At 41.2% G+C, this 23,641-nt stretch overlaps 1 protein-coding gene and 1 long non-coding RNA gene across 2 annotated transcripts; one reads left to right on the top strand and one right to left on the bottom strand.

The window, feature by feature from the left end:
- The first annotated feature begins 448 nt into the window (after positions 1 to 448).
- Positions 449 to 946, top strand: LOC117470850. The gene is made up of 3 exons (XR_004554739.1): positions 449 to 459; positions 580 to 672; positions 872 to 946. It is a non-coding gene; the product is annotated as an uncharacterized LOC117470850 (long non-coding RNA).
- A 7,735-nt stretch (positions 947 to 8,681) lies between these two features.
- LOC117470845 lies at positions 8,682 to 13,047 on the bottom strand. The gene is made up of 8 exons (XM_034115728.1): positions 12,931 to 13,047; positions 11,714 to 12,052; positions 11,494 to 11,611; positions 11,190 to 11,281; positions 10,984 to 11,098; positions 10,502 to 10,771; positions 10,247 to 10,356; positions 8,682 to 8,801 (listed from the first exon to the last, which is right to left on the bottom strand). Exons 1-8 carry the CDS (start codon positions 12,958 to 12,960, stop codon positions 8,697 to 8,699), a joined length of 1,179 nt encoding a protein of 392 aa, XP_033971619.1. The 5' UTR covers positions 12,961 to 13,047; the 3' UTR covers positions 8,682 to 8,696.
- Positions 13,048 to 23,641: the final 10,594 nt, after the last annotated feature.

Here is a 23,641-nt window from a genome sequence, read left to right as displayed (position 1 = left end):
AGTTTCTAAATTATGTTGTTTTCTCTCAACAGATCCCGCAATTTGTTCTCCAAAAAACAACCCTTTGTTTTTCCAAACTCCAAACAACCCAAAGGCACTTTTAAGAGCCAAGTCTGTCTTGTTAAACTGTCCTTGCTGTGTTGTACTTGATAGTCTCTTCCTATCTCTCTATTTCTTTCTCTGTCTAACTCTGTTGTCAGTCTTTCTTCTGTGTCTCTGTCTGTGTCCCTTCACTATAATGAGTGATTCTGATCTTGAGGATCTCCTGAGAAGCGCAGATGAGCTGGTTGAGCAGAAAGAGTTCAGGGATGACCTACGGAGTGCTGATGATTTGCTTTGTAAAGTGGAAGCAGCAACAGCAGCAGCAGCAACAGCAGTGTCAATGAAGTGCTGGAAGAAGAGAGACAGTGAGGGAAACTTGATCTTTGCAAGACCACGTTCAACATGTCTCCAATCAGGGTCAGTATAAGATATATATTTCTAGGCACTTGAGTATATGAAATGAATGAAAACATAACTCTTGTTAAGGGAAAAGTAGTACAATTTAATGGTATAAAATAAATGTTTTTTCTGATACAGCTGGCTGCAGTCGTAACACTGATCCCCCCGTTGATGCTCCTGACCCTGACTGTGATCTGGTCTTTGCTCCAGCTATCGCTCCAGAGACTGTTGGTATGTACTTCATTTGGTCTGGTTAGGCCGAAACACATATTCATACTTGTATCTTTATGTGATACGTACTTCATTTCTAAACTTCATCATTTGCTAGAATTAAGAACACAGTAGTTACAGCTTTCAAAACCACTCCATCCAGTATGTTTTAAAGAAAACTAATCATTGTGCTTTGGACTTTATTGTACCATTTTAACAGAGGGGTTTCTACGAGATCTCCAGCAGTCTCTGAGCGATACTACAGGAGATGAGGTGGTAGCACAAACCCCAAGTGGCATCGACCAACTGGAGCACTCGAAAAAGTTTTTTTTCAGAGAGCTGGAGGGCAGCGAGACCACATCTGGTTAACACCGTAGTGGCCCAAGCAAATGTGGGAACACACATTTGCCAACAGTGTTGGAGCAAAACGTCTGTTGTCCGGTGCCGGGATTGTCGACCACATCCCTTCTTCTGTGCTGACTGTGATGTCAGCATGCACACCAGACACCCCCTCCACAACAGAGATGCTACTACTGCAGGTTACTTCCAGCCATTGGCCCCAACAACACATGTACTAAATATGGCCCTTTGCTCCTGTGGTAAGTTCTGGTTTGTGAATGTACATTTTCTTGCTGGACTTGTTGAGAACTTCATTTTGAAAATGTGAGCTTCCTCAACATCTCTGTGTTAATTCCCAGCAGTGTGCTTAAGTCTCTTTTTAATGTTCTGATGTAAAGTTAAATCCTAAATATGTCACATAACAATGTTGTATTTCTCAAAAGAGACAAATTATTTTTAATTCCCATTTGAATTTTTTTCCAGTGCGGTTTGTACCTTTGGAGATCCCGGACAAAATCTGTGGTTGTGCATCAGAGTCATTGAGCCTCAAGCCAGGAAAGACTGTGACTGTGATCACAATGAATGGTAAGAATGGGAAGAATGTTTGTCTTGTTTCTTAAGATAGATGTTATTGAAGTTTCTTCTTGATAATATCCAACCCTTCTCAAAGACCCGCACATGTGAGATAGCTTGTCTATTAAACCTTAACATGGGTATTGAGTAAAGAATACCAAATGTATTAAAAACACCTTGTCTGTTTTTCAAGGACGACATGAGCTAAGCATGCCAGAGTTGGCTTGTGAAGCATGCGCTGCGACATGGACGACTGGGGTTGACGACCTTCTTCGGAGTGACTACTAGCCAGCTACCCTTCACTTCGCCACCATTTATGCCACAGATGTTTTCTTCTCATTTGAAGAAATGAAAATGGCTGCACCTGGACTATCCTTTCAGGCATATTTAAGGATGCTAGATCAGCGAACGTTGTGCTTCGGCCGTGTGAGTATTGAAGTTACTTGTCCTTTTTGATCTATTTGTATTGTACAAATTGTAAGCTGTGTCCTTATAATTTATAATTTATTTTTGACATAATTATCTGTTGATGTCCTTATTTTGTTATAGACTGGGAAGATCTCAACTGACAGCTTCATCAAAAGTTTCTTTGAGTGGGAGGCTGTGCGTTATGAGGTGGACATCATGTGCAAGGAGGAGCCCTTCACCTGTCCTGCGTGTAGCCCTGATATGCTTGCAGTTTCCGTGGATGGAAACCGCAAGCATTACCGTTTCAAGAATGCAGCTAGGTACTATAGAAAATATATAATGTCACAGTATTTGAACAAATAACGAAACAAAAGTATCTTGATGTGAACCAATCAACCTTATAATCTGAGATGTCATACATTGCTCCTTTGATTTATTTATATCTGAGGAACAGGCCATCTTTGACGGTGTCTTTATAGCCAGGGATGAAGACGTCTCAAGATTTGTGGACTATATACACACCACAACCAAACAATGTAATATTGCAGACTCTAATTATGTATAATATAATATAACATCCTAATGAAGGGTTTGGTTAGGTTAGTCTTTGCACCATTTTCATCAATACATTTTTATATATTAGGTCTCCGGAAGAGGTGTTTGTGGAGGACAGTGGTCGGCAGCCAGAGAGACCTCCCAAAAATCAGCCGGCAAGCTGGATGAGGAGGGACTAGAGCTTGCCGTCTGTCGACATGGAGTGCTCCTCTGTGCTCTCAATATGTACAGGGGAGACATCTTTGCTTATCCCCTGTACCTACAGAAAAAGCTGGCCAGTAGTATGTTCTTTTGCATGAATGTGACCTGCAAATATTGGCCCTACCTCCAGAGAATCACAAAAAGCTGTCCAGAGCTCCAGCATCTTCTCGACATGAAGCCCTTTCTCTCAGTGTTTCATGCCAAAGCGCATGACTTCAAATGTGAAGTAAGGAATTGTTACCATGTGACACAATCACTTTATGTAAAAACCTCCTTGTGAATAGTGACAAGTTGTAACGAGTCGTACTTTTGAATATATTTTAAACAGGTGAAATGGAGTGGGGCATATCAAGAGGGGGCTGGACTAACCCTAGGGGAGGAGGTGGAACAGGTCAATGCCTTCCTCTCTCGGATAGCAGTGACCACAAAACACATGTCAAAAGCAGGTGAGTTACGATAGAACCTTTACTGTCAGTTTTCAAAAAATGTTCAGAAAGGCACAGATTACACTAACAAATTACACCAACAAGGTTCGATTTGCACTATACTATATACTATACAATACATTTCTTTAAATGATTGTTTGGAAGACTTATTACCTAATTATTAAAATGGTGTTATTTATTTTTAGAATGCAGGAAACACAGGACCCAGAAGGTGTTCCTGTATGAGAGCATTGTGGACAGAAGAGTTTTTAATGTAAGTGTGTTATAATTTCTTCCTTTTTGTTTTTCTTGTTAAATAACATAACAACGTACAGAACATTATTGGTACCGTCTACAGACCATCAGTGAGATATCTGCACAGAGCCCAAACGATACTAACATATAACCGCCTCTGAATCCAGAGATACACAAGTATCCACTATCGTACAAGTATGGAGCGGTGAGGTTCCTCAATCCATCCTCAACACTGCACCTTTTTTTGTCATTGTAAGCATTACAGGACTACGTTTTGCATTACCTTATAACCTTGTGTTGTAGGAAACTCCCAGTCTTAAAGAAGCTGCTCCATACTGGTACGATAGTGGATTCTTCTGTATCTCTGGTTTCAGATGCTGTTGTCTGTTAGTATTGTTTATGTGTAGAAATCTAACCTTATTGATGGTCTATAAATGGTACAAATAATGTTCTGTAAAGTTGTATCACCTAACTTTGTAAAGTATCTCTCATTAATATTTCTGTCCATTTCATGTCATGCCTTTCAGCAAAGAGAAGAAGTGAAAATTCGCTGGACACCATGCTCCGAGTGGTAAGTTTTTCCTTAATGACCATACATGTATGTGTTGTACTGGAAGCAAAGGGTTTATACACTGATACAGTAGGCTCATCTCAATTGAATACTTTTGTATTGTATGTTGTTATGTAATTTGTCCTACAGAAGAGAGACACAAATCACTAACATATGTATTAGTTATGCTACCCGTATTTGTATATATCCTAAATGTTTGACGTGCTGTGGGTCTACCACACATGCATTACAAACCACAAGTAAGAACTGTACGTTATTATTTTATAATCAAAACATTATTATAGAATTTGTAAGTATATTTCACACACTTTAATGTTTTTATAGAGTTCGATCTCCTGATTCGTTTAAGAGATTTAATATATTTTACTCTTAATGAAGCACTTTAAACATTTAATGACTCTGATCCTCCTTTAACGGTAAGATCAGCTGCAGTGAGCAGAGGCTGTGCAGCTGGGGGTGGAGCTCTAGTGTGCTCTCGTGTATCCTACCTTTCGTCTCCTCTGGAAGCCTCCTCCCTCACCCCTCCTCGACTCCTCCGTTTGCATTGAAGCGATTGTGACGTCCTTCAACATGGCGTGTCTTGATTGATTTCCGGGTCAAGTCCCGGAGGAGGGGGAGAGAGGAGTCGAAGAGGGACATTGAGCTGAACCTAATGTTTCAAATCCTATTTTAAATTGACTTACTTGCCTGATTAAGCATCAGAAATATATATAGCATGACATATTAATAATTATTCAACTGTTCTTTATGTGTGTTTTGCAGTGGCAAGGACTGGGAGGACACATGGGAGCCTGCCCAACACTATAGCAGCTCAAAATGATAACACACACATACACACACAAACACACACACACAAACACACACACACACAGACACACACACACACACACATACACACACACACAGACACACACACACACACACACACACACACACACACACACACACACACACACACACACACACACACACACACACACACACACACACACACACACACACACACAATACGTTTTTTCAATAAATTGTTTCAATAAATTGTTGTTTCTGTTGTGTATTTTTTGGACAATTATTTAATAGGGTAAAGCCTTTTAAAATGTTTGGTATGTTAATGCAAATGTGACAATCATTATTTTCGGGCTGCCTCAGTCTTAAAACACAAGATAGATATCAATTTTTGTTATGGTCTTCTGTATATGCCATATGAATAATACTGGTACAATTTGAATTTGCCCCAAAACGTGGAAATGCAGACCAGATCTTCTAAATGCCAGGGACCGGAACATCACGAGCATCTCTAAAAGACGATATGTGACAGTCCTGCAGCAACGGACCATATGAGAAACATTATGTTAAAACCTAGAAACTTATTCTAAACCTACTATCAAAGTATTCACCTGAAATGTAGCACAATTTGGCTCCTGTTAAAAGCACTATTTGAAAATGTAGATTTGTCAGGTCAACATGTGACTTATCTGGTTTGCTATAACAGTTTTACTCCACAGTTGAACTGTATTTGACAATCATTAAATTCACAAACATAATTTGGGAAATAAATCAAAGACAATAGTGTAAATAAGAAAGGTTTAGTTTTTGAAACTTGTAATGGGGACGTTGATACATTAACTGTCAGCAAGTACATTTCAGTCATATTTAGAAGATAGGAAAAAAAGTGAATAAGTATTCTCTCTAATGTCGATTGATTTTACAGTGATATTTGCATTACTCAACTCAAAAACACATGATTACACAACATTGATTGGTTTAAATTGTGTACAATGATTTTGTGTTTTTTCCCCTTCGATTCGGAGATATTTTTTTCTGAGTTTAGGATGGCAGAAGACACTACACTACCCATAATCCTCAGCTATAATACACAGCAACATGTAAAACATGCAATTTATTGTTACTTTGTAATTCTACTCCACCACAATTCAGAGGTTAACCTGGTATTTTTAGTCCACCACATTTATTTTAGTTACTTTGCAGATTCTGATTAATGATGTGAAATATAAACAACCCTTAAATCAGACTTTAGTTACACCTGAGTAAAATTCAGTGAAGGTGATTGCCAAGTGCAAACAATCAGGCGAGATATTTGATAGTTGGTGCTTGAGAAGACTAAATATTTATCTCCAGATCCCTATAAAGCATATTCATTACTCGTTATTCTCTAATCGTTCATTAAAGACTGTATGAAATGGCTATTTGGCACATCCCTTTCAAGATGTTCTAAGGTTTATTGACATATCATATACACAACTACGGTGTAGTTATGCAATGAATGAAAAACTTCGCAGGTTCGTCAACAGTGCATTACAAGAGATCTATCAATATGTGTGTACCTCCACCATAAACAGTCATATTCTGCACATTTCTTATACTATCTACATACATCTTATAAGAGTATAATTAATATGTAATATCAGTTAAAATAAGTGCTTAAACGTAGTTAACATTGCAGGAAAGTTGATTGTCAAGTCCCAAAACAAATTATGCAATATATTAGACTTTAAGTACTTTGTCAGGCTTAATATTTATCTGTAGATTTACCAAAGCTTTTTGCTTACATGTATTTAAAAGAAGACATTAACTTAAAGTATTATTTAATGTTTTAATAAAGCCTGATTAGTTTGTCTGATTTGCACATCCTCCTATTAATATCTGTGTACATCCGGCACTAAACTTTTATTGTAGAGATCACTTACAGTAGCCTATCTTCTTGATATTTTCTATTCTATATTTCTATTCTATATTTCTATTCTATATTTCTATCATTGACCTTCTACTTTCCCCCTATTTGTATGTACTCTTAATATTTAAATGTTTTCATCAAATGTAACCCATTCAACAAAACATGCAGCAGAGATTAGCAACACAACCTTACCGGCATTGCAATGACTGTAAACGTGTAATAACGTGCTTTAACCATTAGGTGAATAATACAGACGTATAAAGTACACATGGTATACAATGCTATCAAAAACACATTATGTTAATTTACATATCTAACTACCATTATCAAGCTAAATATGGACTATATGATGCTTATGCATTGTACCAGGTGTAGGCTAAGTATGTAGGCTAAGTCAAAAACAGGCAACTGATGAGGTGTTTGAAAGGTAATTTATGAGGATCAAACAAATGAGGTACACAGAATACAATGCCATTTTATCTGTTTTATTATTAGTGTAGGACAGATATGTATATATAACACCTGAAGATGTTTTATTCATGTTAGTCATTACTTTTAATACTAGTTGAACATTACATTTTTACATTTGTATGTTTAAAAAAAATATATGTTTCTAGTTATTGTGCTTTTTATCATGTTTTTAATTATTGTTTTATTATTGTACTCCCATTGTGTTATTTAATATTGTAGTTATTGCTTGTACAGCACTTTGGTCAACTGAAGGTTGTTTTAAATGTGATATATACAGGATATAGCTATATTATTGCACATATTTTAAAACATCAGACAAAAAGGTTTATCCGCCCCCTCATGGTGCTAATCAGTATGTGTGTTTGCTAAACAGAGATACAAACAGAACATGAGTGAACAGTCAAAACAATTTTTATCAACTTTTTTGTTATGAGACCATGTTTACATAGTGTTTCAGAGTAGACATGTAATAACATCTGAATAAAATGAAATTATAGAAAATGCCTTCAACAGCATATCAACAACCTGAAGAATAACTTACTGGACATACATATTAAGACATTAAGAAATGTGTCATTTTTTTTTGTCGGAGGACCGCAGTTGACGAGAGGGGGTGTAGGGCTGAAGGAGGTCAGAGATGTATGCAGGGGCTAGGGAGTGGAGAGATGTGTAGGTTAGCAGGAGGAGTTTGTACTGGATGCATGACTTGACCGGGAGCCAGTGAAGGTGGAGGAGGGTGGGGGTGATGTGTTGCCAGGGCTTAGTGCGGGTGAGGAGCCTGGCTGCAGAGTTCTGCCTGTCCAGGGCTTTGTAGGTGACCCCGAACAGAACTCCATTGCAGTAGTCCAGGCGTGAGGAGATGAAGGTATGTATTAATGTTTCTGCAACGGGGTCGGGGAGAGAGGGCCGGAGTCTGGAGATGTTTCGAAGGTGAAAAAAAGCAGTTTTGACAGTAGACCTGATGTGGAAGTTGAAGGTGAGGCTAGAGTCCAGAGTGACGCCCAGGCTGGATGGAACAGCCTTCGACGGTGAGGAGGAGATCTCCGACCTTCCGTAGCAGTGTTTTTGGGGCCACAACCATGAGCTCTGTTTTGTTTTTGTTGAGTTTCAGTAGGTTTGTTGACATCCAGGTTTGGATGTTGCGGAGGCAGTTGACTAGTGACAGTGGGGGTAGCTGGGATGATGGATTGGTACTGATGTAGAGTTGGGTGTCGTCGGCATAGGAGTGGAAGTTGAGACCATGTTGGCGGAGTATTTCACAGAGGGGGAGCATGTAGATGTTAAATAGAAGGTAGTCTGGAGGGGGCTTCACCGTGTGTCATCAGAGCTGTCAGAGTCGCAGTCAGAAGACTCATCTGAAAGACTTTGCAAGAAGCTGATGGTCTCTGCTCCAGTCAAAAGCTGCAGATAGCATCGTCTAGCATGAGTCTTAATTTCTCCGATGTCGTGCTGCTTTTTCCTAAACATGCTCTGGAGACCTTTCATCCCGTCTTCGCTCGGGTCCAATGGTGAATCTTAAATGTATAAGATAAAGACAATATTAGTTACTTCATCACCTATCACTGATGTGTAAAGTCATGCAAAGTAAAAATGTAATATATACTGTACTTTGCAGGCAGGACATCTCTTTCAGGGAATCACTGCGGGTTGAAAGGACCTTCCAGCAGAGGTGGGGACTCGAGTCACATGACTTGACTCGAGTCAGACTCGAGTCGCATATTGTTTGACTTGAGACTTGCTTGACTAACATTGATAAAAGACTTGACTTGACTTTGACTTGGTATTCATGACTTGAGACTTGACTTAAGCTTGAGACAGATGACTTGAAAGGACTTGACTGTTTACAATTAAATATTTGCGTTTGTTTTTGTAGTGAGATATTACGTTTAGTTTTTTCGAAAATGTGATTGGGTGATTATAGTGCCGTGCGCGCAAACCTGGCAACCCACTAGACGGCAGGTAGCAGCGTCAGTTAACATGGCAGCGGCTAGCGTTACTCCACAAATAGTGAAGTTTGGATTCAAGGATTATGTTGTCGATGACGCTAATAAGAAGAGAACAGCGGTTTGCAGGGTCTGCAGCATAAAGATCAGTGACACGACCACCACAACATCCAACTTCATTCGTCACTACAAAAAAACCCAGAGAAAGGTGCGTGAATGTGTTGTGTTAGCTAGAAAGCTAACGTTAAGTTTAAGCTACGTTAGACTTGGTTTCAAATCGATTAAGTATTGCAAAGAGAAGACAAAACGGTAAATGAACACTAGAACCTCCAAGGGATTCATTTTGACTAACCCTGATACTGACGGGCTGTCAGGAGAGGGAGAGAGAGAGAGAGAGGAAAAGAGATGCCTCGTTTATTTCCCCTGTGTTATTATCAGAAGTTACTGTAAACTGTTGAATAATGTAGTTCATCTACTTTTAGTAGTTTGTTTAAATGTTTTAATTATGTTGTTTTTGTTTGTAGAAGTTCCTTGATTTATTGTAAAATGAATCTGAACTTTTTAATCTGTTATGATGATAAACTGAAGCAATTTCTAAATTAACCCAATTAAGTGAGTTTTAAATCGTCCTACTTAGTTTATAAGGAAATGATGAAGAGGAATAAATGAAATGATTTGAAAATGATATCTATGAAGGTGCTGACGCTGTTGGCGGTTCTAGTGTTAACAGACATTTAAATTAAATATGTGTAATGGCAAATGCCATATATGATTTTCTTACCTGGAATCCTGCCTTTTTGAACAGACGTTTTGATTGAGTCCTAGCTATATTGTCTGCAGTTCTGGGGTTAATATTAATCTAATATGATTGTCATCGGTCTAAATTAGATTTCAAATGATTAACTGTGTATGTAATGAAGATCATAGTGTGGGTTAAATCCATTTTCATAACCACTGTCTTTTAACTGATTTAAATGCGGAAACTGGGCTTATTCATCAGAATTTTGTATGACTTGACTTGACTTGCTTGACCTGAGCAATGACTTGACTTGACTTGCTTGACTCTCACCACAGTGACTTGGGACTTGCTTGATACTTGTAGGTCAAGACTTGAGACTTGCTCATGACTTGCACATGTAGGACTTACTCCCACCTCTGCCTTCCAGTGGTGGTTCATTTCTGTGACGAGAATCTTCTTCTCCTCCTGTAGTCTCTTCACTGCCATGACAAGGTCGAATGCTCTTCTCTTTGTCCTGAGGTCGAAAGAGTCTGGAAAGCATTTATGACAAAACATGAATTCATGTGTATGAAAGATCAACATTCAAAGAATCTATGAAGTCTTAAATAGATTTATATATCAGACATGAAGGTTTTCCACATTTGCTGTGAGCATTTAGCAGACTAGTGTACTTACCACTGTTTGGTAGCTGCCATGGCCAAGCTTTCTCCACAGACAGAATGGCTTCGAGGCACAGCGCTTCTGTGCTTGGAACCATTGAGTTGTATTTCTCAACTGTGGCTGTCAGGACCCCTTTCTCATCCCTGATCTTGCGGCGGATCCGGGAACGACCTTTGTTGCTGTCTGTGTCTTTGTAGAGACGCCGCGAACGTCTCTTGACACTTACTGTCAGCATTTCGATCTTGCTGGCCAAGGCAGCAGCATCCCTTGGGTTGTTTGTTGTTGCTTTTTAGAGGAAATAGGTGTATTAAGCACAGTAATTCACAATAACAGTGACATTTGATCAAATGTTTTAATATTATTTTATTACATATGCTTCATGAAAAATAAGTAATGCAAATGTCAATAGAGGGTTATCACTAATTCTGAAAATTAAAAATAAATTCATAAATCATGACTGCAAAAAAGTTGAAAAACGTCATTAAGATTGTCCTCACTTTCTGCCCACTCATTCACATCTCTGACCCAGTCTTCCAGCTGCTTTTCAGTCACTGCCAACTCAGCCTTCATGGACTCCAGGTTCTGCAATTGCTTTTCCAGAGCTTTTGTGGTCTACAAACGTCAAACAATTAAAGACAAGTAAATACAGAAATCTACATTTAGGCTGCAGCCACAAATAATTCTTCTAAAACTATGTTATTACCTTCAGATATCTGCGGGACAGTGAGGTGGCCAAGTTGCTGACTTTTTGCTGATTCCAGCGCATGGCCATCAGCGTCAGCATGTCTGTACGTCCTGCAAAAGAGAATATCACATTATTACTATTCCTCTTACTTCTTATACTGTAACTGGGGTTTATACTATATTGCCATCCTAAATGGTGTGCTATGGTCATAACCGTCAATGAGCTTTTATGAGTTTGTGTTGTTGGTGTAATTTGTTAGTGTAATCTGTGCCTTTCTGAAATTTTTTTGAAAACTGACAGTAAAGGTTCTATCGTAACTCACCTGCTTTTGACATGTGTTTTGTGGTCACTGCTATCCGAGAGAGGAAGGCATTGACCTGTTCCACCTCCTCCCCTAGGGTTAGTCCAGCCCCCTCTTGATATGCCCCACTCCATTTCACCTGTTTAAAATATATTCAAAAGTACGACTCGTTACAACTTGTCACTATTCACAAGGAGGTTTTTACATAAAGTGATTGTGTCACATGGTAACAATTCCTTACTTCACATTTGAAGTCATGCGCTTTGGCATGAAACACTGAGAGAAAGGGCTTCATGTCGAGAAGATGCTGGAGCTCTGGACAGCTTTTTGTGATTCTCTGGAGGTAGGGCCAATATTTGCAGGTCACATTCATGCAAAAGAACATACTACTGGCCAGCTTTTTCTGTAGGTACAGGGGATAAGCAAAGATGTCTCCCCTGTACATATTGAGAGCACAGAGGAGCACTCCATGTCGACAGACGGCAAGCTCTAGTCCCTCCTCATCCAGCTTGCCGGCTGATTTTTGGGAGGTCTCTCTGGCTGCCGACCACTGTCCTCCACAAACACCTCTTCCGGAGACCTAATATATAAAAATGTATTGATGAAAATGGTGCAAAGACTAACCTAACCAAACCCTTCATTAGGATGTTATATTATATTATACATAATTAGAGTCTGCAATATTACATTGTTTGGTTGTGGTGTGTATATAGTCCACAAATCTTGAGACGTCTTCATCCCTGGCTATAAAGACACCGTCAAAGATGGCCTGTTCCTCAGATATAAATAAATCAAAGGAGCAATGTATGACATCTCAGATTATAAGGTTGATTGGTTCACATCAAGATACTTTTGTTTCGTTATTTGTTCAAATACTGTGACATTATATATTTTCTATAGTACCTAGCTGCATTCTTGAAACGGTAATGCTTGCGGTTTCCATCCACGGAAACTGCAAGCATATCAGGGCTACACGCAGGACAGGTGAAGGGCTCCTCCTTGCACATGATGTCCACCTCATAACGTAAAATAAGTAATTTGTACAAAAATTATAAAAGTATTATTACTATTAATACTAAAAACACATGTATACAAAGTATTATTAATAGATTTACGATTCGAAAATTATAAAAGCAGAGTAGACATGTGGAGATTATCCGGCTGAACAAAACGTGATCCGTCTCTTAAATGTGTGTCAACCACAGACCTTATTTCGAGCTATTTTCCAAGATCCTATGGAGAAATTGCAGTGCGTTTTCTAGCTAGCTAGCTAGCTAGCAAGCTAGCTCAGGCGAGTTCATTTGTTATATTTAGGTATACCCTATATTATTTAGTTACTATACCCCTCAGAAAGGTGCCAGAAACAACATTGGCGCCGATTAGATTATTATTATTATTATTCGTGGCTAAGTTTATTGTATTTCCTATAACTACGTGTTACCCATGCTCTTACTGTACCTTGATTCTGAAGAACTGCGACTCTCTCATCCAGGTTTGGTCACGTAAAGTGCAAAGGTATGCCGTCTTTACGACGGTACCTGAGGATTGTGGGTAATGTAATCGCAAAGCGGACAGAAGTCATCACAACAATAGCTGGGGATTGTGGGTAGTGTAGTCTCTTTGGCGCTCCACATTTCAGAGAAAACAAGTTGTCTCAGAATTGAAGGGGAAAAACACAAAAGCATTGTACACAATTTAAACATATCAATGTCGTTTCATTAACAAAGGTAATCTGGTGTTTTTGAGTTGATGAGTAATGGAGATATCACTGTCAAATCAATCGACAGTAAGGAGAATACTTACTTCCGGGTGTACAATTCTCCGTTATCCAATGGGAATGGACGCTCACATTGCCTTTAAGAGCTGCCGACACAAACGAATGCCGTGCTTCCCTAAGCGTCAAATACCGCCGCCAATGGGAATACATTGCAATCAGTTGAAAGCTCTTTGCATCCGTTTATGACGCTGAAGGAGCCTCGGCGAGTCACAACTGGATGCCACGGGATCCTGACCAAGCGTCGCTCCTGGACGCGTTGGGAGTGAGAGTGTGTTGTAAAGTCATAAAGATAGCCACTTTGTCCAGCACGTCCCCACATCTTGAACCCCCATTTGTGAGGCTTTGCTGGCATATAAACACGAAGATGAGAATTTCCCTTGAACGGCACCATCATTTCATCAACTGCATGACATTCTTCAGGAGGTATGCATAGGAATTGTTCGCGTAGTTTTTTTAACCATGGCCTGAGTTTCCAGAGTTTGTCTTTCTTTGCATCATCAGACACATTAAAGTTGTCCTGAAAGAGAATCAGTGTCAGAAATGTGAGAAATCGATCTCGAGACATCACATCACAAACTGCATGGTACTTTGTTTCCATCTCCCAATAGGCTCGTACATTGGGCTTCTGTACTAACCCCATGTGCATGTACATACCCAGAACCTGCTCAATTTCTTTGGCAGTTGTGTTGACTGACTTTCCCTGCTTCTGTACACTATACAAGTTTGTTTGTTCTACTATTTCCTGTAGCATTTCATCTGTAACAAACTGTTTGAAATACATGTATGGTGTCCAGTCACACCTGTCTTCTGAGGCTTCCTCAACACATTCATCAAATTCAACAGCTGGAGGATCATATTGTACATTTCTCCACCTGTATTCTTTCCTTTTCCCTTTGCCTCGTGCTGACTGCTTTGTTGTTGTTGTTGTTGGGCCCTCTACTTCTTTCCTCAACTCTGTGCTCATCTGGTCAACACTTTCCTCCTCTTCACTATCACTATCTGAGCTTCTCTCAGTAAGCTTTGCGTTACCCCTAGATTCCACCGGGTCCGTCTGCGCCGCGTTACGGCTGTGCCGCGGTTTTGGTCCGGCCTCCTCCGGCGTCATACCCTACCAGGCGCGTTTCAGAAGCATTGCAGAAGCGGAGCGTCTTGCCTGCCGGCTCGCAGTTTTTGTTGATTTGGGCATATTTCCTGGACAGGCTACTTTGTACAGAAAAAGTTAATAATAACTGTAATATTCCAGTTATAAACGACATGAATCAAAGATGTGTTGCTGTATTTTAGTGGTAAAAAAAAGCATTCATCATCATAATTATTCTATATATATAATTTACACAGTGCCTGTAAACCGGAGGAGAACGCTGGCATTTCTCCTCCTACTTGAAAGACTACGGAGGGATAGGGTCTGCAAAATTAGTTTGTGTGTGTGTATATATATATATATATATATATATATATATATATATATGCTATATATGTTCTGAACGTTCCACTTCCTGCCTGCCCGACCTTACGTTACGGCTGCGCCGCGCCAAAAATAGGATTCATCCTAATTTTAGAGGAGCCCTGCGCCGAGACGCTTCTGGGACGCTTCTGAGCCGTAATGCGCCGCGTGTGGTGGAATAGCACCCATTGACTAGAGTGGCCGCGATCGCCGTGAGCACCGCGGCGCAGCCGTAACGCGCCGCAGACGGACCCGGTGGAATCTAGGGGTTAGGAGTCCAGTCCTCATCATCATCATCATCATCATCATCATCCTCATCTTCTCCTAACTGCTCCATGTCACTTGAATTTCCATCCATAATCATGCTGATGGCATCAGCAACAGAGTATTTCTTTGCCATCTAAAAGTAAATGCAAACAGAAATTATGTTGTACTCTCTGACTTCGTCAATATAACATAGATTATGATAGCCAAGGAATTGTTGTCACGGCTTGAACAGTCCACTGGCATCACAGGCTCTGCCCTTGCATGGTTCAGGTCCTACCTGACAGACCGTAGCTTCTCAGTGCAGCTTTGGTGCCTTCTCCTCTGCCAAAGCCCCTCTTACCTGTGGGGTTCCCCAAGGCTCGATTCTGGGCCCCATCCTTTTTCTACTGTACATACTGCCCCTAGGTTCAATTCTCACAAAACACAACATCCCCTTCCACTGCTACGCCGACGATGTACAGATCTATCTGCCACTCAATTCAAATGTCAACTCATTACAGCTATTGATGGACTGCTTAGCAGAGATCAAATCCTGGCTGAGCCAACATTTCCTCAACCTCAACGAGAGCAAGACTGAGGTTATCTTTTTTGGACCGCAACCTCCAGCCTCCCAGGTTGATATTCTGGGCTCCCTCAAAAATAATATCCCCCCCTCTGTCACGAACCTCGGAGTGACCTTCAATAGCGCTTTTAAATTCGATAAGCAGGTCAGCAGCGTAGTCAAAACCTGCTTTTTTTAAATACGACTATTGGCTAAGACCAAGTCGTTTTTATCTTTTAAAGACCTGGAAAGGGTTATAAACGCCTTTGTAACCACAAGGTTGGACTACTGCAACGCTCTGTACGTGGGTATGGACCAGGCGTCAATTAGACGCCTGTAGCTAGTGCAGAACACAGCTGCATGTCTACTCACTGGCCACAAAAAGCGTGACCACATCACCCCAATTCTGGCCTCACTGCACTGGCTTCCAATTCGGTTCCGAATTGATTTTAAACTCCTTTTATTTGTTTTTAAAGCACTAAATGGGCTGGCTCCGGCCTATATAGCTGAACTCCTCCAGCGCTACACCCCAGCCAGAGCTTTAAGGTCTGCTGACCAGCTGCTGCTGGTAGTGCCCAAGACCAGGCTCAAAACCAGAGGGCACCGAGCCTTCGCAGCAGCTGGCCCTAGGCTCTGGAACACTCTGCCCCTCCATGTGAGGTCGGCCCAGACCCTAGGGGTTTTTAAATCCACTCTTGAAACACACTTCTTCTCCCTGGCCTTTTAGTCAGAGCGGAGCACGACTCCTGACTTTTCCCTGTGTTTTTTATATATCTGTTGTAATTTATTGTCTTTTATTGTGATTGTAGTAATGTGTTTTTATGTGATTGTAAGTAGTATTACATATCCCGCTTCAATCTCATTAGTATGCATAAAAAAGTGACAGGTCACACCTTCTAAGTCCCGCCCCCTAATTATGTTAATGACCCCCCTTTGATATGCTAATGAGCCCTTTGTTCGAGGTGTTATCGCGTACAGGTGTGACATCCTCCCCGGTACCCCCCACCCCCCTCAGCCCACCCCCCCTCCCCCTCACATACAGGTGCTACATCCTCTCAGGTAGCCCCCCACCCCGCTCAGCCCCCACCCCTCTCAACCCCCTCCTCCTCCCCCCTCCTGTCCGGTCGGCATGTTCGTTACAGTTTAAATCTTCCGGGGCAGAATTAGAAAAGTGCCGGTTAAAGGTCTTCTATGTTATTTAATGAGCTTTGAAACAAACTGATATGATTCGATATTAAACCAACTAATTATAGTAGATTAATTAACTATTCAAAAACGTGTACAGTAATTTACAATAACACGGGAATAATAAACGGACTGCTCTCCCCCTCCTGACAACACGACAGTATCAAAGTCGCGGGTCCAATAATGAGTGACTCGACAGTAAAACTAAAACATATCTATAAATAGTTTAGGTAGTTTGAGAGGTAAATAAAATAGCTACGTGTGATATCTGAAGAGTGTGTTTTGTTCCGCTCACCGCATGCAGAGATGCATGTCGAATAGTCCGCAGCATCGGATCTCCCTCCGTCAGCAACAGCGGGTATCCCCCCGTCAGATTAGACTTTACTAGCGTTTATGTCCATGCGCAATCAGCCCATACAGGACATCTTTTGTCTGTCACACACTATTCTTGTATGTCACATAAGTGGTGTAGCTGATGCTGTATTGCGCTAAAGGGGATATCATTCTGAGAGATTTCCATCCGCACACACACACACACACACACACACACACACACACACACACACACACACACACACACACACACACACACACATACCCGTATTCCCCTCATACCCAGCCTTTTTTTAAATAAGAGTTGGGTTAATAACTAAGGAGGCTCTCATGAAGTGTACGGATGGTGAACTAATGTTTAATTACTATACTAACTATAAGGGCCTCTCTTATTGAAAGGAGGGGTAATCTGGTAATAAATGCAACAAAGTCTCTCTGAAGAGGTTGGCAATAAATTAAAGATCTTAATGACCCCATGGCGTTTGGTTTTTTCCTTATGTTTAATTACATCAATCCATTAATAAAATAATCCCTATATGGAGTTATATGAGATTAGAAATAGCTGTAGGTTTTGGAGGAAAGAGAAGATTTTCTACTTTTTAAATGTGCTCACCACAGATGTTAGCTGTAAAAAACACTTAAGAATGCACAGACCTGAAGGTGTGACCCGAAATGGCTCTTGCCATTTCCTCCCCCACCCCCTACCCACACACACACACACACACACACACACACACACACACACACACACACACACACACACACACACACACACACCCACACCACCACACACACACACACACACACACACACACACACACACACACACACACACACACACGCACACACGCAGTGTGAAATCGGGGGTGTCCCCCGACCCCGATAGAATCTTCCCTCCCCTCAGCAGTTCTGGGCGACCCCCAACACCACTGCAGTCTGAGAGCCAGGCATATTTTTGAGCTTCTCAGTGTGGTCGTAGAACAGCTCTGGATGACCCCATCCCAAACACCCTCCAAACGAGGTGCCATACCGGTAAATTATTTTTGTGGTTATTTTTATAAGATGATCGCTAAATGAATTGTTGTTAAATGTAATATTTCAGTGTTTTCAAATACTTACCCCTTTTTCTCTTTCCTGTACAGATCTGCCTCACGATCACCGCGCTGCGACCGTCAACTTTATGGTTACACCAACTGAATAAGCTGGAGGCGTTTGATAGCGGTGTGGTTTTCTTCAGCAGTGAGAAATGTATTTTTGATTTCCTTTCTATTTTCTTGTGATGGGATGATTTCATAAACGGTCAAACATGGGTGATTTAGCAGCTGCAGAAACGTCGTTTCTGCATTGTTTGAATGGTATAATCCCCCTAAGCGAAAATGAATACATATATAGTGAAATGTCATTTCCTCAGTGTTCAAACAATATTGGCGAGTTGAGTGACGAAGAACTAGATGTAAACGACCATTGCGCCCCCTCAGAAACAAACTCAAGCTACCCAACAATATTAAATAGCGCACTGGATGTAGTTTCCCCCGTGCAAAACGGTGTACACATTGATCAAAACAGCATCCCGAATGCTCCAGAGTTAGCAGGCCCTTCGTTACAAAATGGTGGAAATGTTAATGACAATCAGAATGCTTCAACACGTGTTGTGTCTCGACCTGTATTCAATAACATAGAACTGAGTCAGTCTTTAGTCCTACCCCGTCCTAGCGCCGAGGCAGATTACACATCGTATCACGGTAGTATGATGGTCAGTGTACATGATATGCTGAATGAGGCTTTTTCACTAGCAGAGAGGGAAGATCTTGTACAGATTGAGTTAAGGGGGGAGCAACTGCAAGGTAACGTGTCAGCCATTTTGAATGCCAACCACGACAGTAATCTGAATGATTTTGATGAAGCGCTCTTCAACGCAGTGCAGTCAAATTGGGCTGTTATGGCAGATAGCGATCTTGAATTAGTGGTGCAAATTGTTCATTCCCCTCGTGGTGGTGGGGAGAAACGATTGGCTAGTAAAATGTTGGACAATGAAATTGTTAAAAAGAAGAAGCGTTTTCTTTACATTGTTCACAACCCCGCCAACCAGCTGTGTTTTGCTATTAATTTAGCACTGTTGCTGCATGACAACCTCACTGATAACGAAGGTTTTGAACGCGGTAGAGAGATTCAGAGGGGGGTGGGTTTGACAGACCAGACCGCGGTGACGTTCACTGACATTGAGAAATTCGAAGAGAGTTTAAATTGCAAGATTGTGGTGTTTTACAGAGGCGATGGAGATCGGACCCTCTGTAAATTCCAGACAGACGGTCCCAAAAGAGATAAAACTGTGTTTTTGTTTCTCTGCAAAAGCCATTACTATGGGATTAAGAACTTGAAGGGTTTTCTAGGCTCTTCTTTTGTCTGTGAACACTGCTACACCGGCTACAGCTCGCGATGGTTTCATTCATGTAGTGGCCATTGTTTTGTCTGTCTTGACCCCTCATGTACTCTGGACGAGTTTAAACCCATCTTTTGTAAAGACTGTAACAAAACTTGTCGTACGGTCGGCTGTCATGCTCGACATAAAAAACAGACACAGAGAGCATCAGCCATTGCCAGTAACTGCGATTTACACAAAAAGTGTGTAGATTGTCAACTTTCTTACTACATTCCCCAGAATAGTGCAGATAAAACACACAAGTGTCAGGTGAAAAAATGTAAGACATGTAATGAAAACCTGCCCGCTGCTTCTACAGGCGAGGGTGTAAAACATCTGTGTTACATTGGTGTGCTACCCAAAGAGACAGAACACAACGACCATATTGTGTTTTATGATTTTGAAACAATGGCGGGGGCAGACGGTGTACATGTCCCCTTCCTGGTGTGTACAAAAACCCTGGCAGGCGAAACTTGGGTCGCTGAGGGCACCGACTGTGCACTGCAGTTTCTGGACCACTTTAGACGCCCCAAATTCAAGAAAGCAACCTTCATTGCTCACAATGCCAAGGGTTTTGACAGCTATCTCATTATCAATGCAATGATTGAACAAGGGTTAAAACCATCTTTGATAATGCAGGGAAGTAAGGTGATTTCTTTTACTGACCAAGATTTCAAACAAAAGTACATAGATTCTCTGTCTTACCTCTCTATGCGGCTATCCGCAATGCCCAAAGCGTTGGGATTTGAAGATAAAATCAAAGGGTATTTCCCTCACGGTTTCAGCTCTAAGGCCAATCTGAGTTATATCGGACCTTACCCCCCAGCACACTGTTATGGGATTGAACGCATGACAACTGATGAAAAGAGTGACTTTTTCGCATGGTATGAGAAGGTACGCACGAGTACTTTTGATTTTCGAAAGCAGGCATTGCTTTACTGCAAAAACGATGTTGACATTCTTGCACGGGGTTGCACTTTATTCAGAAAAGGATTCCTTGAAGAGACTGGTGTAGATCCTTTTAGTCGTGCGACCATTGCTTCGGCCTGTATGAAAGTTTTCACCACAAACTTTCTGCCTCCAAAAACCCTAGCCATCCCCCCACCCGATGACTACCGTCGTGAAAACAAGACATACTCCAGCGCTGGTATCCAGTGGTTAGATTGGGTGGCTCATACTGAGGGGGTATTTATTCAACATGCGTTGAATGAAGGTGAGAAACGAGTGGGGCGTTTCGTCGTAGATGGTTTTGCTGAAGTTGAGGGAGTAAAGATTGTTTGGGAATTTCTTGGGTGTTTTTATCACGGCTGTCCATCGTGTTATAAGGGGCATGAGAAAAACCCCCTGACAGGTGGCACATTTGAACGGCTCCATGCAGCTAGTGAGGAAAAGCTGCATGAGCTACAGTCTGTTCACGGGGCCAAAGTGATCGTTATGCGAGAGCATACATGGGGCGAGATGAAAAAATCCAATCAAGATTTGCAGGCTTTCCTCAGGGAATATAAAGCTCCAGAACCGTTGACCCCCAGGGCTGCTTTATACGGGGGAAGAACGTGTGCAGTGAAGTTGAGATACACGGCAGCGGGAGATGAATTGATTCATTATTGTGATTTCACCTCCCTGTACCCCTTTGTTAACTGTACAGGCCTATACCCGCTAGACCACCCTCAGATCATCTTCCGAGATTTCAAAGATCCTCAGAGTTATTTCGGGTTAATCAGAGCTACCGTAGAACCTCCCAGGGGTCTTTACTTTCCAGTTCTGCCTTACAAAACTGCAGCGGGTAAACTTGTGTTCACCCTCTGTCGTACATGCGCTGAGCTTAACAACCAACAGGGGCCCTGCATGCACAGCAAAGAGGAAAGAGCATTAACAGGAGTTTGGGTGACAACAGAATTCAACAAGGCTCTGGACATGGGTTACAAGCTGACTCAGATCACAGAAGTGTGGCATTTTGAGAACAAAAGTGACAGCATTTTTGTAGATTATATACACACATTCTTGAAGGGTAAACAAGAAGCATCTGGTTATCCTTCAGAAGCAACAGATGATGAGAGCAGACACAAGTATGTGACAGACTACCATGCTAATCAAGGCATACAGCTCGACGCAGCTAAAATCATATCAAACCCAGCCAAAAGACAAGTGTCAAAGCTATGTCTCAACAGTTTCTGGGGTAAATTTGCTCAGAGAAGCAATCTGACACAGACTAAGATTGTGACCAAGCCAGAAGAATTTCTTAACCTCTTGTTTTCAGCTAAACATAAGGTTAAGTATTTCTCATTCATCAATGACAGGACAGCTCTGGTCCAATGGTGTTATGGCGACGATGATCACTCCCCTCCCAACAAGGTGGATAACATATTCATTGCAGCATTCACCACGGCCTATGCCAGGCTAAAACTATACAGCGAATTGGAGAAATTGCAGCATAGAGTCTTCTACTACGACACAGATAGTATCATATATGTAACAAGACCTGGAGAGACTCCACTTCCGATGGGGGTTTATCTGGGGGATCTTACAGACGAGTTGGGCGGTGATACAATCAAAGAGTTTGTTTCTGCAGGTCCTAAAAGTTATGCATACCAAACCAAAAATCAGAAAAAGGTAGTGATGCGAGTGAAAGGGATTACACAGACGCATGAGTGCTGTGAACGGGTGAACTTTGACAGTCTTACAGATCTGGTGGAAGGCTACGTTCAAAACACTGAGAGGGGGAGGGTTCTAGAGGTCCCACAACACAACATTGTACGAAATAAAGAGGGTTTCGTTTTGAGAAATGTGTCATTCACCAAAAAGTTCAGAGTGGTGTTTGATAAAAGACGTCTGCTAGACGGAGGAGATACTTTGCCTTTTGGGTATTGAGAAATAATAAGAAGAGACAAAATGTTTTCACCTAGCCAAATTGATTTTGAACCCAGACTGCGTGTCCCTTTTTCATGTATAATAGTAGGACCCAGCGGGTGTGGAAAAACTTTTTTTGTCAAGAATGTATTGCAAAATTGTATTCATGTAATGGATGTACAGCCTCAAAATATTGTGTGGATTTATACTTCTTTCCAACCCATGTATGCAGAACTGCAGGAGCAGAATAAAAATATGAAATTCATCAAAGGTCTGCCTGAATCATTTGAAGATGAATCTCTATTTCCTCCTGATCAAAGTCATTTGATTATATTGGACGATGTTATATTTCAAGCCTCGGAGCATCCGGAAGTAGTCCGACTTTTCACCCAATACCGCCATCACAGAAATATGAGTGTTATGATGCTCACCCAAAATGTGTTTCATCAGGGGAAAAATAGTCGAACAATTAGTCTGAATACTAATTACATGGTCTTGTTTAAAAACCCCAGAGACAGATTACAGATGAACATACTTGCTCAGCAAATATACCCTGGTAATAAATCATTTTTCCTACAAAGTTTTGAGGATGCCACCAAGGACCCCCATGGATATTTAGTCCTGGACCTGACCCCCAGCTGTCCAGACATCTATAGACTTCGGTCAGGAGTACTACGTACACAGTGGCTAGTTGTTTACGTACCAAAACCGAAAACTTGAAAACAGTATGTCTGCTCGTTTAAAAAGAAACATGCCACTGCTAAAGGCATTATGTCAGGCCAGGCCTTCGAAGCGTAAGGATATTCTCAACAACTGCTCCACGGATTTTCTTCAATCACTCTGTGAACTGTCTTTAAATCTCTTAAAGGGGAACATACCGCTATCTGGGGCTCAGTATAAGAAACTCAAAAAACAAAAGAAAATTATCAAACTATTGGCCAGTAAAAAGACCAACATAAAAACTAAACACAAGGCCTTAAGAAAACAATCTGGGGGTTTTCTACTGCCTCTGCTAGGTGCTGTGATTCCCATTTTAGGACAGCTTTTAGGAGGGCTTATTCGACCAAAGTAAACCATGAGTCAAAAGATGTTTTTATTAACACCTCACCAGTTTAATCAGCTCAATCCGACTGGTGTAACTACCCCCCACAGCAAGGAAACAATGAGACGTACAGCAGAAGATGTTCTGGATGAAAAAATGAGAGCCGTACTAAACGAAACAGGAATAACCCCATATGAAAAAATAAGAAAATACAACGCCTTGCTGCAGAGATACCTCAATTTACTCAAACAAGCGGGGCAGGAGGAAAGACATAATACTTTAAATCTACCTGAAGACACGGGACTGCAAAAAGG

This window comes from Trematomus bernacchii, unplaced genomic scaffold, assembly GCF_902827165.1.
Source record: "Trematomus bernacchii unplaced genomic scaffold, fTreBer1.1, whole genome shotgun sequence".
Lineage (NCBI taxonomy): Eukaryota > Metazoa > Chordata > Actinopteri > Perciformes > Nototheniidae > Trematomus > Trematomus bernacchii.
This window is presented reverse-complemented; position numbering and strand designations above follow the sequence as displayed.

Excerpts from the sequence above, each read along its gene's own strand:
- LOC117470845 (XM_034115728.1), bottom strand. The coding sequence starts at position 12,960 with ATGAGAGAGTCGCAGTTCTTCAGAATCAAG. Across the intron at positions 11,612-11,713 it reads CGCATGACTTCAAATGTGAA|GTGAAATGGAGTGGGGCATA; the intron begins GTAAGGAATTGT and ends TATTTTAAACAG. Across the intron at positions 11,099-11,189 it reads TGTCCCGCAGATATCTGAAG|ACCACAAAAGCTCTGGAAAA; the intron begins GTAATAACATAG and ends TGACGTTTGTAG.